The sequence below is a fragment of the Emys orbicularis genome, chromosome 2 (genome assembly GCF_028017835.1).
Source record: "Emys orbicularis isolate rEmyOrb1 chromosome 2, rEmyOrb1.hap1, whole genome shotgun sequence".
Classification (NCBI taxonomy): domain Eukaryota; kingdom Metazoa; phylum Chordata; order Testudines; family Emydidae; genus Emys; species Emys orbicularis.
The window spans coordinates 17253306-17268485 of NC_088684.1; the positions used below are offsets into that span (position 1 = coordinate 17253306).

The 15180-nt window shown below is 40.5% G+C and overlaps 1 protein-coding gene across 2 annotated transcripts in view; it reads right to left on the bottom strand.

Annotated features, from left to right (window-relative positions):
- The window catches only part of EFR3A (EFR3 homolog A), a 162714-nt gene that overhangs the window by 20351 nt on the left and 127183 nt on the right, over positions 1–15180 (bottom strand). Inside the window, exons 16-21 of one of the 2 annotated variants that reach the window (XM_065398651.1) lie at positions 14612–14687; positions 11370–11531; positions 9932–10063; positions 9018–9085; positions 8118–8245; positions 3815–3865 (exon numbers count right to left, since the gene is read on the bottom strand). In XM_065398651.1, the coding sequence (XP_065254723.1) occupies positions 3815–3865; positions 8118–8245; positions 9018–9085; positions 9932–10063; positions 11370–11531; positions 14612–14687 (617 nt within the window). The remainder of the gene's footprint in view (positions 1–3814; positions 3866–8117; positions 8246–9017; positions 9086–9931; positions 10064–11369; positions 11532–14611; positions 14688–15180) is intronic. The other variant, XM_065398649.1, reaches the window with a different exon arrangement.

A 15180-nucleotide genomic window follows, 5' to 3' on the forward strand; every position in this document is an offset into this window, starting at 1 on the left:
CCCTGCTGCGTGGCTCTGTGATCCAGGATAAGGACCGCGGCATAGGATCTCTAACTGCCCTCCCCCGACACAAAGTCACAGATCAATCCCCCTCGCACCCCAGAACAAGAAAACCGCCTCCCAGACTGACCAGGGTAACTGGTGACTGTGCTGTGTATGTGTCCTGATGCTGGACCTGCCCCCGCCTCTGTAGCCTGCTACAGGTGACTGTCCTGTCCAAGTAACAAACCCCTTCCCTCCCTTCAGACAGAATCCCCTCCAAAAGACACTCTCGGAAACAGTACTTAACAGAAACCGATGTTTTATTACGAACCGCACATGAAAAGGGGGGGGGGGGGAAGGAAACTTGGACATGGGCTAGTGTGAGATGGGTAGGAAAGGACTTTTCAAACTTTGGAACGAGAGCCTTCCATTGCTGCAGCAGTGTGCAGTGGCCGACTGACAGTTTTAACGGCCCTTGCCGCCCCTCCTTCTTTGTACTTTTGGTGAGGGGGGTGTGGGACTTGGTGGCGGGGGAGGGCGGTTAGAGATAGACAGCAGCAGTGCTCTGTCCTCCTGCCTCCGGTCTTGCAGAACATCCACTAGGCGCCGGAGCGTCTCCGTTTGCTCCCTCATTAGTCCAAGCAGGGTTTGAGTAGCCTGCTGGTCCTCCTGGCGCCACCTCTCCTCCCGTTCCATGACTGCTCTGTGCATTTGTGACAAGTTCTCCCTCCACTGTGTCGTCTGGGCTGCCTGCTCTCGTGAGCACTCCATAAGTTCATAAAACATGTCTTCACGAGTTTTTCTCTTCCTTCTTCTAATCTGCGCTAGCCTCTGGGAGTGTGATGCCAGGCTGGGTTGGGAGACAGTCGCAGATGTGTCTGTTGGAATGGGAAAAAGGGAGTAAATTCCTGAGACAGATAAATGAAGTTGCTAACAAAGAGCATAGTCTTTCTCTGTGAACAACACCATGCACTGCACCTTTCACATGCGCACTCAGGACAAGGTCGAATTTTTTGGCCCTCGCCTTATGTGTCTGGGGTCCTGCAGTTGCGATCAGAGAAGCGTTGCAGGACACCTCTACTTCTGCTGTGGGAAAACATGGTAAGCCGTAGACTTGTGGCAGCTTAAACATGTAATAGTAGCACTGGGCTCCTTTCGCACTGAATGCAAGGCCACTCTCTGCTGGCAGCAATCAGGGAAGCATGAGCTCTGCCCCTGTCCCACCACCTCGCGGCTGTCCCCGGGAAAGATCCCTGTATGCTGCCCCTCTGCCGCCTCCACCGCGTGGCTGTAAAGCAGTCCAAATACTAACATTCCCCTCCCTAATTTAAAGCAGGGCGTCATGTGTGACATAACCCTCATGAGGATCTCGGAGACCGAGAGGGGAAGGATGCTGCGTGAATGCATGCAGAGGCCTGGGCCATATGCCGCCATGCTGTGCCGCGCACTGATCCCCGACTACCTCATGGACTCATGGCGTGGGAACGTGTGCTACCACGGGGGACCAAACAAGATTGCCCTGCCGTTGAACCTCGTGCGCATGCTGGAGCGGTACCTCCAGGAGAGCTATGCGGAGCTATCACAGGAGGACTGTCTGTCCATTCCCGGGCACATTGACCGCCTTTTCCTTTAAGTTGAGCATAACGGACTACAGAGTGGAGGGGCCGTGTTGTGGACTAATCATGAATATCCGGACAGTACTTGATTTTCTATACATAGTTAGTAGAAAAAAGTTTACTAAGCCAACTAAATCATGAACAACAAATTACTGATATAGTTATTATTCCTGTTTTGTTATTAATAAAAGTTTCTATGTTTAACTGAGTGACTGAAAAGCCCATTCTTAACAATATAAATATTCCACTTATGTTAAAATGAAATGTTTAGATGTTTAAAGCACTCACTGCTTGATCCTTCCCCTGATTCGGTGTCCGGGGTAAGGGCTGTGGACGGTTGGTAGGGGATCTCGGTAAGGGTGATGAAGAGCTCCTGGCTGTCGTTGAAATCAGCGGTGCAAGCGCTGTCGACTGCCTCGTCCTCCTCATCTCCTTCCTCATCTTCCCCGTCACCTAACATTTCCGAGGAGGAACCGGCCGTGGACAATATCCCATCCTCGGAGTCCACGGTCACTGGTGGGGTAGTGGTGGCGGCCGCACCTAGGATGGAATGCAGTGCCTCGTAGAAACGTGATGTGTGGGGCTGGGATCCGGAGCGTCGGTTTGCCTCTTTGGTTTTTTGGTAGCCTTGTCTCAGCTCCTTGATTTTCACGCGGCACTGCGTTGCATCCCGGCTGTATCCCCTCTCTGCCATGGCTTTAGAGATCTTCTCATAGATCTTTGCATTCCTTCTTTTGGAGCGCAGCTCTGAAAGCACGGACTCATCGCCCCACACAGCGATGAGATCCAAGACCTCCCGATCAGTCCATGCTGGGGCCCTCTTTCTATTAGATTGCACGGCCAACTCTGCTGGAGAGCTCTGCATCGTTGCTAGTGCTGCTGAGCTCTCCACGCTGTCCAAACAGAAAATGAGATTCAAAGTGGCCAGACAGGAAAAGGAATTCAAATTTTCCCGGGGCTTTTCCTGTGTGGCTGGTCAGAGCATCCGAGCTCAGACTGCTGTCCAGAGCGTCAACAGAGTGGTGCACTGTGGGATAGCTCCCGGAGCTATTACCGTCGATTTCCATCCACACCTAGCCTAATTCGATATTGCCATTTCGAATTTAGCGCTACTCCTCTCGTTTTCGAGGATTACAGAAGTCGAATTTAAAAGAGCTCTATTTCGAACTAAGTAGCTTCCTGGTGTGGACGGGTGCAGGGTTAATTCGATGTAACGGCGCTAAATTCGATATAAGCTCCTAGTGTAGACCAGGCCCTAGAATAGGAGTGGAGAAACAGTGAAAACACAGTAACATGGATAGGGCTTTGGTGTGGGGATGCTTGCAGCAGGGCTAGGGTAATCCAGGTGCCAAGCACCCAGATTAACCGTGCAGTGCAGATACACCCAATTGCAAACCAATAAATTGTCATGTTCCTGACTCTGCAAACAGTCTTAAACATTAGCTGTGTCAGATGTGAATTACCTCATTCATCTCAATGGGATGCACATACTGTAACCTAACTAGGACACTTTAAAGGACGATGCTATTTTACAGATGATCTTTTTACCAGAAACACTGAGCTAATGTGCTTGCCTTATGAACCCAAACATCCTCTGAAACTTCCCTGTGTACCAAAAGTCCCAACTGCCCTGGATTCAGATGCAATAACCTCCATCTGCTTCTAATTACTTCTATGTCGCAATTATGCATTTTCAGTACAAAAACCTGTGGCATAACAAAAATGTGGAACAAGGTGAAAATAAGTTGAATTTAATATGAAAATAAACAAGAGCTAGTGATTTGACTGTATTTTTCAATAAAGAACAATCAGTTTTAAAATTTGCCACAGTATTTACATTTTTGCTGCACTGTAGTGCGGCAGAGGCCTGGCATCTTGCTGAAGCTTGCCATGGAGTACATGAGCTATGATTACGAGGCAGCACTTGGAACAATTACAAAATTGATAGTTATGAAGCTATTAAATCTTTGGGAAAAGAAAACAGAAGGAAACCACCACATTTTAGAATTCCAAGTCCAAGAATAAAAACAAAGGGAAACCTGATAAAATTACAGCTACAAAACTAGCTACAGCAAGAGGTAAATTAAAACTATGCATAACAGAATTTCTCGCCTATTTATCTAAAGGTCTCCTAAAAGCAGTTTGTTTGGTGGGGTATGTCCTATCCACACACAATAGCTATGAGGAGGACAGGCAGACCTATGGTTCGGATTTACCTTTTGATTTGCGTCTGCATTTATGAGGCTTTTTGCCTGATGGAAATAGAGCTAAATTAAAAAAACAAGAATGAGAATAAAAAATTATGTTTAAGTATCAGCTATAAAGCAAAAGATACAGAAAAAAAAAGACAGAAAATCACAGAAATTCTATTGCTCAGATAAGAAATATGTTAATAAAACTCTCCCCAATATTAGTGATTGGCATGAAAACAGACCGATAGAAGAGCTTTGGTCTTGTCTCACAACAACAACTCTTAAGGTTCAAAACATTCACTTCCTCCAGCTTCTTATTTTTACCATCAGAACAGGGCTTTGTAAGACAATTAAGAAAAGTTATGCACTGAAGAAAAAAGTTAGTAGTTGTTACCCCATATATTTCCCTAAGCATTTAAATATTTAAGTAGCTCAAAAACTCTCATTGAAGATTTTTCTGTTGGAAATTATTTAACTAAATCAAAATGTTTCACAGGGACTGTTAGAAGGCTTTTCCTTTACCCTCTCCCCAGTTCTTGTCATGAAGACAGAAAGCAGAAGACCAGAAGTCCGAAGCGCCAGCAATGCGATGTTTATTGGGGTTAGTTTTCAGCAAGCAGGTGTTGTCCCATAACTGACGCCACAGAGCCTTGTTTCCCAGTATTCCATCTTCCCCCTCCTCAGTAGGCATAATTATACCTAGGGCCCTACCAAATTCATGGTCCATTTTGGTCAATTACACGGTCATAGGATTTTTAAAATCGTAAATTTCATGATTTCAGCTATATAAATCTGAAATTTCACAGTGTTTGTAACTGTAGGGGTCCTGACCCAAAAAGGAGTTTTTTTGGGGGGGTCGCAAGGCTATTGTATGGAGGGTTGCGGTACTGCAACCCTTACTTGTGTCCTGCTGCAGGTGGCAGCGCTGCCTTCAGAGCTGGACAGCTGGATAGCGGTGGCTGCTGGCTCGGAGCCCAGCTGTGAAGGCAGAGACGCCACCAGCAACAGCAGCGCCGAAGTAAGGATGGCATGGTATGGTATTGCCACCCTTACTTCGGCGCTGCTGCCTGCAGAGCTAGGCAACTGCCAACAGCTGCTGCTCTCCGTCTGCCCAGCTTTGAAGGCAGCGTTGCTGCCTACAGCAGCGCAGAAGTAAGGGTGGCAATCCCGCGACCCCCATAAAATAACCTTGCAACCCCCCTGCAACTCCTTCTGGATCAAGACCACCAATTTGAGAAACGCTGGTCTTCCACGTGAAATCTGTATAGTACAGGGTAAAAGCACACAAAAGACCAGATTTCATGGGGGGAGACCAGGTTTCATGGTCCATGACACATTTTTCATGGCAATGAATTTGGTAGGGCCCTAATTATACCTGAAATGCACGCCCACAGTCCCACCCCTTGCAACTTATAGTCATGTTCCATTTTGGGGGGTTGAGAGTCTGGAGTCTTCATCCCACCCCTTTTGTACCCCATGGGAGGGGTAAGGCATGAGGTTGTGCTACGGTCCGGGGCAGGTATTTCCCTGGTCTTTTAGTGTTTTACCTTCCCCTTCAATCCCCTCTTGCCCCTCCCGAATGGTTGCTTGACCTTGCCTTGAGATACGGAGTTGAGGCAGTCTTCAAGTGTGCACTCATATATTATACTTCCACCATGCCCAGTAACACTTTAGCTACTCTTATCTGTTCCCATTATACTAACAAGCCCATCTGGCTTAGACAAAAGCAACATACACAGTATTTTTGTCACATATTAGTAAGGATCCCTCTGTTACACATACATTAAATTAAATAGGCAAGCAAAACCCAAAATAATATTTCAGGTGAAAATACAGGCCTGGATCCCACATTGGCACTAGCACTGCTAACAGGGATGTACAAACTATTGAAATTTTGATGGGAAATTAGCAAAACATTTTGTTTTAACTTTATCATTTTATTCTATTATAAACTGTAATATACCAGTAATTAAAAGTTGAAATGTCTTGAGAAGATCAAAATGAAGTATTTCAGAATATTTGATTTCACAAAAAAATCCAAAATTTCAACTTTTCGTCCCGATCTGAGATGAAATGAAAATTTCAAGCTCTCAGAATAGCTCAGAGTATGGGGAATTCCATTTTTCAACCAGCTAATAATAGTGCACTTGCAACCAGTTCAGATTACTTTTCTGCAAAAAGTAGCATAATCAAATTAAAACACAAAAACATTAAGCGAAACTAACTCATGTTCAAGTACATATGAACAACGAATTCAGGCCTCGATGTAGTAAAGTGCTTAAAATCCATCCCTATTAAGGAAAGCAGTTAAGCACGTGCTTTAATCCTACTGACTTCATGTGCTTAAATGCCCTTTCTAAATAGGTGTGCTTTTTGAATCAAGACCTAATTTAGTAACAATCATTTTAACTTTTTATATGGTATCTAAGAAAAAAAAAGATCTGCTTTATTTAATGAGTTCATCTGTAACCCAAACATCAGCACCCTTTATGTCAATTTGTGTGAAGATTACTAAACAGAAATTGATTTGTTTCATATAAGAACTTGGACTTTTTGCATGAAATTCAGATCAGGCAACCTCTCTTCATTCCCACCCCAAAAAAATTAAAGGCTTGGCTTCTTAAAAGAAAACAACAAATGCTTCTTTTGCTGACACCTGGCATTTTCCTTCAATTTTAACGTAAAGGGTTACATTATTCTATCTGGCATCTGCAAATAGTGAAAAGGTTATTTACACATGTATAAGGTACTGAAATGTTTCCACATAGTTATGGAATTTCCCCCCCTTACTGTGAGATGCAACCTTAGCAGCAGAAAGTGCTGAGAGCACCATTTTATGACTCATCGTGCCTAGTACCCCGTTATGGTACCTTAAATGAATTTATGTTGCCACAGTACTCATGGCAGAACCAATGCACTGTCATGAGAACCAGTCCCCCAGCAAAACTCTCTTAAGATTAGAGCTTTCGTGGCCTCTGTAATTTACTGTTCAGTGTGTACTGTGTCCCCTTCTGTACCTGATCCATATCTCCCAGCTAGGAACATTACATTTAGGCTGCAAAAGTTTATAATTCAGCTTGAGACGTCTTGGGGGGTTAATCCCCCCAAATGACCCATAGTTACAATAGTATAAATCCAAAAAATATACATATCAGGCCTTGAAGCAGGAACTCTAGAAAGAAAAATTCGTTGCTAAGCAAAAAAATAGGAAAACAAAACATCAAAAACATGGGATCGCTTTCTCTAGCAACACAACCAGAAAAGTTATTTGCACATTGTGGAGGGTAAAAGCTCCCACAATGCTTCTACATGGAGATATTTTATCGGCAACAGCACAATCCACCTCCCCAGTATTAAGAGGCAACAAACTGGGGTGGATGGATAGCTTAGTGGTTTGAGCATTAGCCTGCTAAACCCAGGGTTGTGAGTTCAATCCTTGAGGGGGCCATTTAGGGATTTGGGGCAAAATCAGTACTTGGTCCTGCTAGTGAAGGCAGGGGGCTGGACTCAATGACCTTTCAAGGTCCCTTCCAGTTCTAGGAGATAGGATATCTCCATTTAAAAAAAAAAAAAAAGTGCTAATTAGAGACAAACATAATAATGCATATAATATCTTGTTCATCAGTAGATCTCAAAGCACTTTAAAGGACATAAGCCTCATTGTTCCCTTTTTACATATACAGAAACTTAGGAAAAGAGGCAATGCGATTTGCCCAAGTTCATCAAGCAGGCCAGTGGAACAGAACCCAGGTCTCTTGAGTTCCAGTCCACTGCTCTATCCATTAGGCAACACTGCCTTTCCTAGTATTTTTGTTATGTGAAACCATGGTCTACTGAGAATTTGACTGAGCCCACTAACTCAGGCCACCATTCAGTCAAAAAGTGAATGTTTATGAACCAGGACTGGCTTTAAATTACTTATCTGGTGAACAATTAATGTGTATACAGAGATTCAACATTCTGAAATTACTTTGTATTACAGTATTAAGTTAAATGTAGTAATAAGCACTACCATCTCATTTAACAAATAAAGACTTTTTAATGAAATCGAAATGAGGTCAAAACTTTCCTCTTTGTGGCATTTTTTTTTTTTTTTTAAAGGATGCAGAAAATAATTCTAGGAGTTAAAATCCTGTGCTGTATACTGTACAGGACACCATGAACAAACTTTTACTTCTGAGGAAAACAGAAATTATACTGCCATGAAATTTTGATGCAAAGTATTCAAGTTACATATAGGTTGGATGTGGGTGACAGATCAGACATGAGACAAAATGAATTCTTAATAGCTGCTGTTGTAACATTTATGTCATTGATTACTGCTTACCTGTTACCTGGGGCACATATGGCACCGACAATCTTTCCACACTGTATCCACTGCCGCCTAATGATTCTGCAATCTTGTTTGTCAGGAAAAACAAGTTTTTTTCATGCTTCTCCAAAGATTTGGGAAGACTGTCAAATAATATATATTTAGCAATTCATATTTATTGATACAGATCTATACATGTAATAAAATAAATCAAGATCATATTGGAAGTCAATTACCACCTAAAGAGGAGTCGTGTTGATGTTTCGATAGAAAGGAACATAGTTAAATTGGTTGTTAATTGATATATTCAAAGCTCTAATTTCTCTGTACATTTAAAAAACTATTACGAGTCCCGTTAACACAACACACCTAGACGATTTGCAACTTAATCATCGCTGTTTATCCTTCACCTAGTCTAGGAGCTGCTAAAATATCCTTGGCCTCATTTTGATCCACCAGTTCAAAGTAATTGCAAATGAAATAGATGTTCTAATAATCAGATCAGTTTACATTCAAGAATAACTTTCCCAATCATCTTTTATGGATTTGAAAGATGATGATGTAGATAACGATTCTATTATTAAGTGTGGCTCTACACTTCTGAAGGGTTTAGGATACCATGCTACATTTAACATTACACAGAGTACTAATAAAATACCTTATATTACTCAGACGGTTTAGCATCAACATGCAACTTACTTCTGACTAACCTTTTATTAAGAAATTAAAATTGAGATTTCCCATCTTATCTTTAATATTACATTTTTCTTCCCCAGTTTGTGTATCATTACCCTTTCTGTGCCACTTTTCCATAGATTCAACCTACTCCTATGATGTACAATTGTTTAATCTCACTAAAGGGAACATTAAAATGCATCATCATTCAGTCTATTATAAATATTTGTATCTACATACATGCGCTTATCTTTGAAGATGTTTTCTGGTAGAAAATAGGGTGCTTCCACAGTTCGTGTTTCAATGACCTGAAAAACAAGCAAAGTAATGCAAGCTGTCTTGGAGTGAATGAATTAAACTTTTCATTCTTATACTTACATATTTAATATTTATTTGTCCATACAGAATATTGCATATATTGTATAGCAGATGCCACCACAATGGTACATTACTGGTTTGAATAGGTTAAGATATGTTTTCCCCTAAACTAACCAATATCTAAAAGAACTGTTTTATTTTAGACTGTCTGCTAGATTCTCAGTTGTCATAAATCAGCATGGCTTCTCTGAAGGCAACGGAGCTATATGTTTTACACTAGCCGAGGATCTGGCCAATAAATATAAAATTTCAATGATAATGAAAAGTAATGTAGGTGAACAAAATTAAAACGCTACACTAGAAGAGGTGAAAATTAACTGTACAAGCTTGAAGGTAGTATGCAATTCCCATTGAGCTGACAGAGACTGCACTATAGTAGTATTAACTGGCACAGATATATTATTAGTTCTTATTATACAGAGTCTCTGGAGAGAGAGTTGAATATCATCTTACAGTGGGTCCAGCTTCATATTCCCAAGATTCTGCAGTAAGAAATGCAGCCGCTAATACATCTACTAGAGAGGCCATTGCAACAGATATGACGACAATACAAATTATGCAAAAAGGAGGGTGTGCTCATAAGGCGAAAGTGACAATAATGGCAGTATGTCTACATATTCTACCTATTACATGTAGTCTTTCTAAGCTTTAAATCAGTCAGCATGTTGCTATGCCAAAAGACACTAAAAAGAAAAGAAACATTTAGCAAAAGTTGTTTAATTGTTGTAGTGTGTGAAATGCCATGCTAACTATTGAAGCGACTGATTTTATACTACCTTGCTGACATGCTGGCAAAAGGCAGGGACTGCAATCATCTGACTTAGAAAGTTGAGGTAGGCTGCAACCAATGCCATGACACCACAGCGATTGAACATTGGCAAGTTATCCTCATTAATGATGACGATATCCTATAATAAAAAGGAAAACATCAAGTGGCCAAACGTTTACAAGTTATTCTGAATGTACATGAATGTTTCATAATCACTATGTGTACACTACTAACTAGTAACTAGTGCTTAATGCCTTCATCTGCATGTCTCAGTGCAGTTCAAATACATAGCCTCTTAACATTCTTGAAGTAGGTAAGCAATAGCCTCATTCTACAGCTGGGAACAACTAATGTAAGGGAATGTAAGGACCCACAGTTACACCATGAGTATGGTAGAGCAAAGCACAGGGACCCAATTCAACTCTATCCCCATAGGGTATGAATAACTCTACTGAAATCTCTGGGGGTTACTTCCTTCACCACCATGGGACATGTCTTTTGACACCTAGTCCTGTGTCCTCCCCTTAAGATCCCCTCCCCATCCTAAATATAGCATTTCCAGGGAATTAGAATGTTATTTTAAAACATAAATTTTACAAGATGACTTAAAAACAGACAAAATATTGGCATGAGTCACAGGCAAAACATATCAAAAACATACATAATAGCTCCTTAATCTTCACAGTGGTTAACTGTTAGAAAGGTGAAGTGACTTGCTTAGGACCACATAATGAATCACTGGAAAAGCCAGGATTAGAGCTCAGGACGGATTTCTATCCAGATTCTTCTACTGCGCCAATAACCATGGTATCTAAACTGTTGAATCCACACTCCTGTTCATTCTTCCAGATCACACTGCCTTTCTATTGTATTTAGCAACCTTTTAGTAAAGTCTTATTTTATTTAATTTAATAAAAGAGACCCAAGCAAAATTTTAGCAGTTTGAAAAAGAGGCACTTATTTAGTTGCCTGTTTTTCAAAGATGCTAGGAAGCTGCTGGTACTCATGCCACATATTTAGATTTCTATCTTGAAAATCTTGGCTCCTGTTTCTGAATATATGCAAAAACCCAATGCAAATTAAAATAATCTCAATACTCAGCTTTTCATATTCATTTATATTTACTTATAGAGTGACTGGATTTATGGCTCATTATAACAATCTGTAACCCACTAATCTTCCTTTGTCCCATGACTGGAGAAATGTTAACTGGTCACTTCACTTTGAATGGTCTCTTGCAACATGTGTTAACTCCGTATGTTAAACAATCTGTTCCACCTTGTATTTGCCTGAGACACTGGCTGCCTTTCCGAGACCTGAAGAAGAGTTCTGTGTAAACTTGCTTCTTTCACCAACAGAAGTTGGTCAAATAAAAGATATCCATAAATTAAATAAATAAATAAATCCATTAATGGATTAACCCAAGTATCATTCCTGAAGCTTACCTGCAAAGCAATGGCCAATCGAATGAGGTCAATAACCACTTCTTCATTGGCTAGTTCGATTGTTATAAGAGCTAGAGACGTGTACAGCAGCTCAAAATTCTTTTGGACATTATCTTCTTCTTTACAGCCTAAGTAGATGTGCCTGTACAACTGCTGCCCATGCTATAAAAAGTGCAGAAAAAGGGACATTCAATACTGCAAAGATACGGTCAATAAAGATAATTTTAAAATACACCAAAACAGGTTATTAAACAAAAGAGCACTACCTTTCTACCTTGAGTGCAATTTTACAGTAATATGCCATTTTATTTGAACACAATTTTGAGTCTTATATAAATAGCTCAAAACAGTGGTTCTCAAAGCCGGTCCGCCGCTTGTTCAGGGTAAGCACCCTGGCGGGCCAGGCCGGTTTGTTTACCTGCCGTGTCCGCAGGTTCGGCCGATCGCAGCTCCCACTGGCCGCGGTTCACCGCTCCAGGCCAATGGGGGCTGCAGGAAGCGGCGCGGTCCGAGGGATGTGCTGGCTGCTCTTCCCGCAGCCCCCATTGGCCTGGAGCGGCGAACCACAGCCAGTGGGAGCTGCGATCGGCCGAACCTGTGGACGCGGCAGGTAAACAAACTGGCCAGGCCCGCCAGGGTGCTTACCCTGAACAAGCGGCGGACCGGCTTTGAGAACCACTGGTTTAAAAGACAAAAGTCATACAGAACATTATACAGCAATCATATATATCCTCTGCCAGGTTTTACATTGACATGAAGTATTCACTAAAACGAACATTTACATCAGTTTATGGAAGTGGGGGGAGGGAACGGAATGAAAAAATAGATCTTAGGCATGTTTGAAAATTTTACCAAAGTGACTAACAAGCCCAAGCCCCATTTTCAAAAGTGAGTAAGGCACTTAAGGAGCCTAAATCCCATTGACTTTCAGTGAGAATTAGGCTCCCAATTGGCTAAGCCTCTTTTGAAAATAACACATGGACACATTTGAAAATCATACTTTTTACCCTCTTGTAGAGGGAACCAAATCACAGTAACATTACAATTAATGAGTCTATAATTATCAATCTACACTTTCAAGCAATGTCCTAAGCATCAGCCAAATCTATTCTTTAAAGAAGTGATTATTTCAAGGCAAAGAATGAACATATAGTAAGAATGATCTAGAAAGACCATTCCTTATGCAACTGTCGGCACATGGTTTTTCTCTTTTCTATGGAATGCCCTGACATGCCCTTGCAGATGATAGACAAATGTATACGTAGCAGAGGTATTAACATCACTCTACATCAGTTAGCAAGAGAAAATAAAGGTTTAAAATTACAGGGATCCAGATGGATTCAGTTCTTCGTTCTACAAATGGCAGCTTACTATTTCAAAGCTGCTGCAGCCTAATTGAGCCTGATATTTCTAGCTAGCAAATATCTATATCTCAACAACTGCAATGCTAGTTAGAAAAATCTCTGTCAGGAGGTTGCTAGCAGACATTACTAGTTTTATGTTTCTCAACGGGAGTACTGCATATAAGTGTTTGACCAGCAAATTATTTCTCTGCACTAGCGTCTGCATCCTTATTTCAGATGCCAGAAGTACTCCTGTTATTATTTCAGAAGCTAATACTTCTAAACAAAACTGAATTTTAAGATCTTGTGTCCAATAATGCATGTGATCAAAAATCTAATGATTATGTAGATTTCTTTAAATATGTTTAGTTTTTTTTTTCCTTTATTTTTTCCGTATGTCATTCACCCTCTCAGACTAGATACGGCAACAAAGGTATTATACATCTATAGCCAGAGCCTGTGACATTAGATACGAAATTATGACTGATCCTGCAGTGAAGGCATAATGAGAAGCAAGTTTGATAGGGAGAAGTCATTTAAACAAACAAGCATAACTCCTTTAATAATATGAGAAATTGAAAAGATACCACAATACAACACTTTTCACAAATTAATTTTGAATGTGTTGCCCGATTTTTTAGTGGTTACTGATTATTATTGATTTCCAATTAAGTACCAATTGAAAGAGCTGGGGATTGTAGGGTTCTTATCCCAGAATCGGGCACAACAGAATCAAGCTCATCAAGTTTACTATCTGGCTGGGAACCCAGATGTGCACAACGTTGACATCCACACTAAGGGCAAAGCAAAGCTTTACTAATTATGCTAATAAAAGTGATTAAAGACACAAAGACTCAAAACCACATAAAAAATTAGCAAAAATACAGAGTTAAGATAATATCTTGTACCATTCCTGACATATACTAACACCACTTCTTGGGGACCTGGCAGTAAGAGATAAAGGTCCTGCTCTGCCCCTGGTATGCCAAACGAGTCCAATGGGTCAGAACACTCCCTACTTGGTGGTCTGGCCTCTTATATGGCCATGGGACGGTCATGAATATTCATACAAATGCCCAGCCTTCCTTGTCCCTATCTAACTTCCTCACCCTAATAATATTGGTGTGTCCTTATCCTATAGGTTAGTATATTAATGATTTTAGCTTATCATCATATACGTCAATTAGTTGCCAAGGCAAGCTTGTGGTTAAGCATCTGCCAATGTTTCTATCTTGAAATATCCAAGCCTAGTACCACAGTTAAATGTTCCTCTGGTTACCAGGTATCATTTTGTACAAACTCTCCCCCTTAAGCATACTATGCCCAGTTCCCCAAACTTGGGGTGACTGTTAGGACACTTATCTACGCTAAAGTTCATAGGCCTCAAAGTCTTATGCTAACTGCTTAAGCGAATGCCTTACAGGATACAGCCTGAAGGTTCCTTGTGTTACTGCTAAGTAAAGTAAAATGCTAAAGCTAGCTCTATGGGCTATAAATGTTGTCTTTAAAAAAAAAAAAATCACTGAGGATTAGATCTGTATTGGAGGACCATAATGAAGTTATTGGTGCTCCACATGAGTCTGGGTGCATGGAACTTACTTCAGGATCAGGGCTTAAAGTCGCTGAAGTCCTGATTCTGCAAAGTACCTAACTTCATGCATGCGGGTACTCCCACTGAATGAGAGATTAAGCTGTAAATTCTTCAGGGCACAGAACTGTCTCGGAAATGATTCAGTACCTTGCTTTTAAGGTGCTATAAATTAAAATAAATTTATAAAAGAATTTTATATTGAGATTTTTAATTTGATGTGAAAATGTTGCAGCAAAGAAAGATGAGTTAATGATTCAGCTACTTTACATGCTCCTTCAAAGGAAAAGATAACTGTTTCATGCTATTACCTTCTTCATGAAGCTCACGTCTTGCCTTGAAATTTTGTCTCGTTTTATCTTTAGATCAGAAACATCTGGTATTATTCTACAAAGGCAACAAGTATGTCATTTTAATAAAATAACCTATTTATAATTTGTTAAGGGAAGTTGTATGGGGAAAAACAGGCTACATAATATATATGAGCTATTCAAAACATTCTTGCAATTTCCATTTTAATTATATCCATGTTTAACAATCACATTCAATTTTCAGTTTTAAAGGAAGGAAACAAAAGTAATTATGACTCAAACACAGAAGATTGCATTTTACAGAGCAACAACTCTTCTACAAAGCAAAAATACAATTAAAAACTTAATTAAACCAACAACTATTCAGAACTTCCATTTAATAAATAATATATTAGGGCTTGGACATTGAAGGACAGAGATGGTTCTATCAATATAACTGTTTTCCAGTTTTGTTATGGCAAGATGGACTACAGTGTTACTAAAATGCATAGTAAACAATAAGACACTGGAAGCTATGTGTATAAGGAACCATATCTAACAACTTAAAGTTTGGGAAAATAGTGCATTAA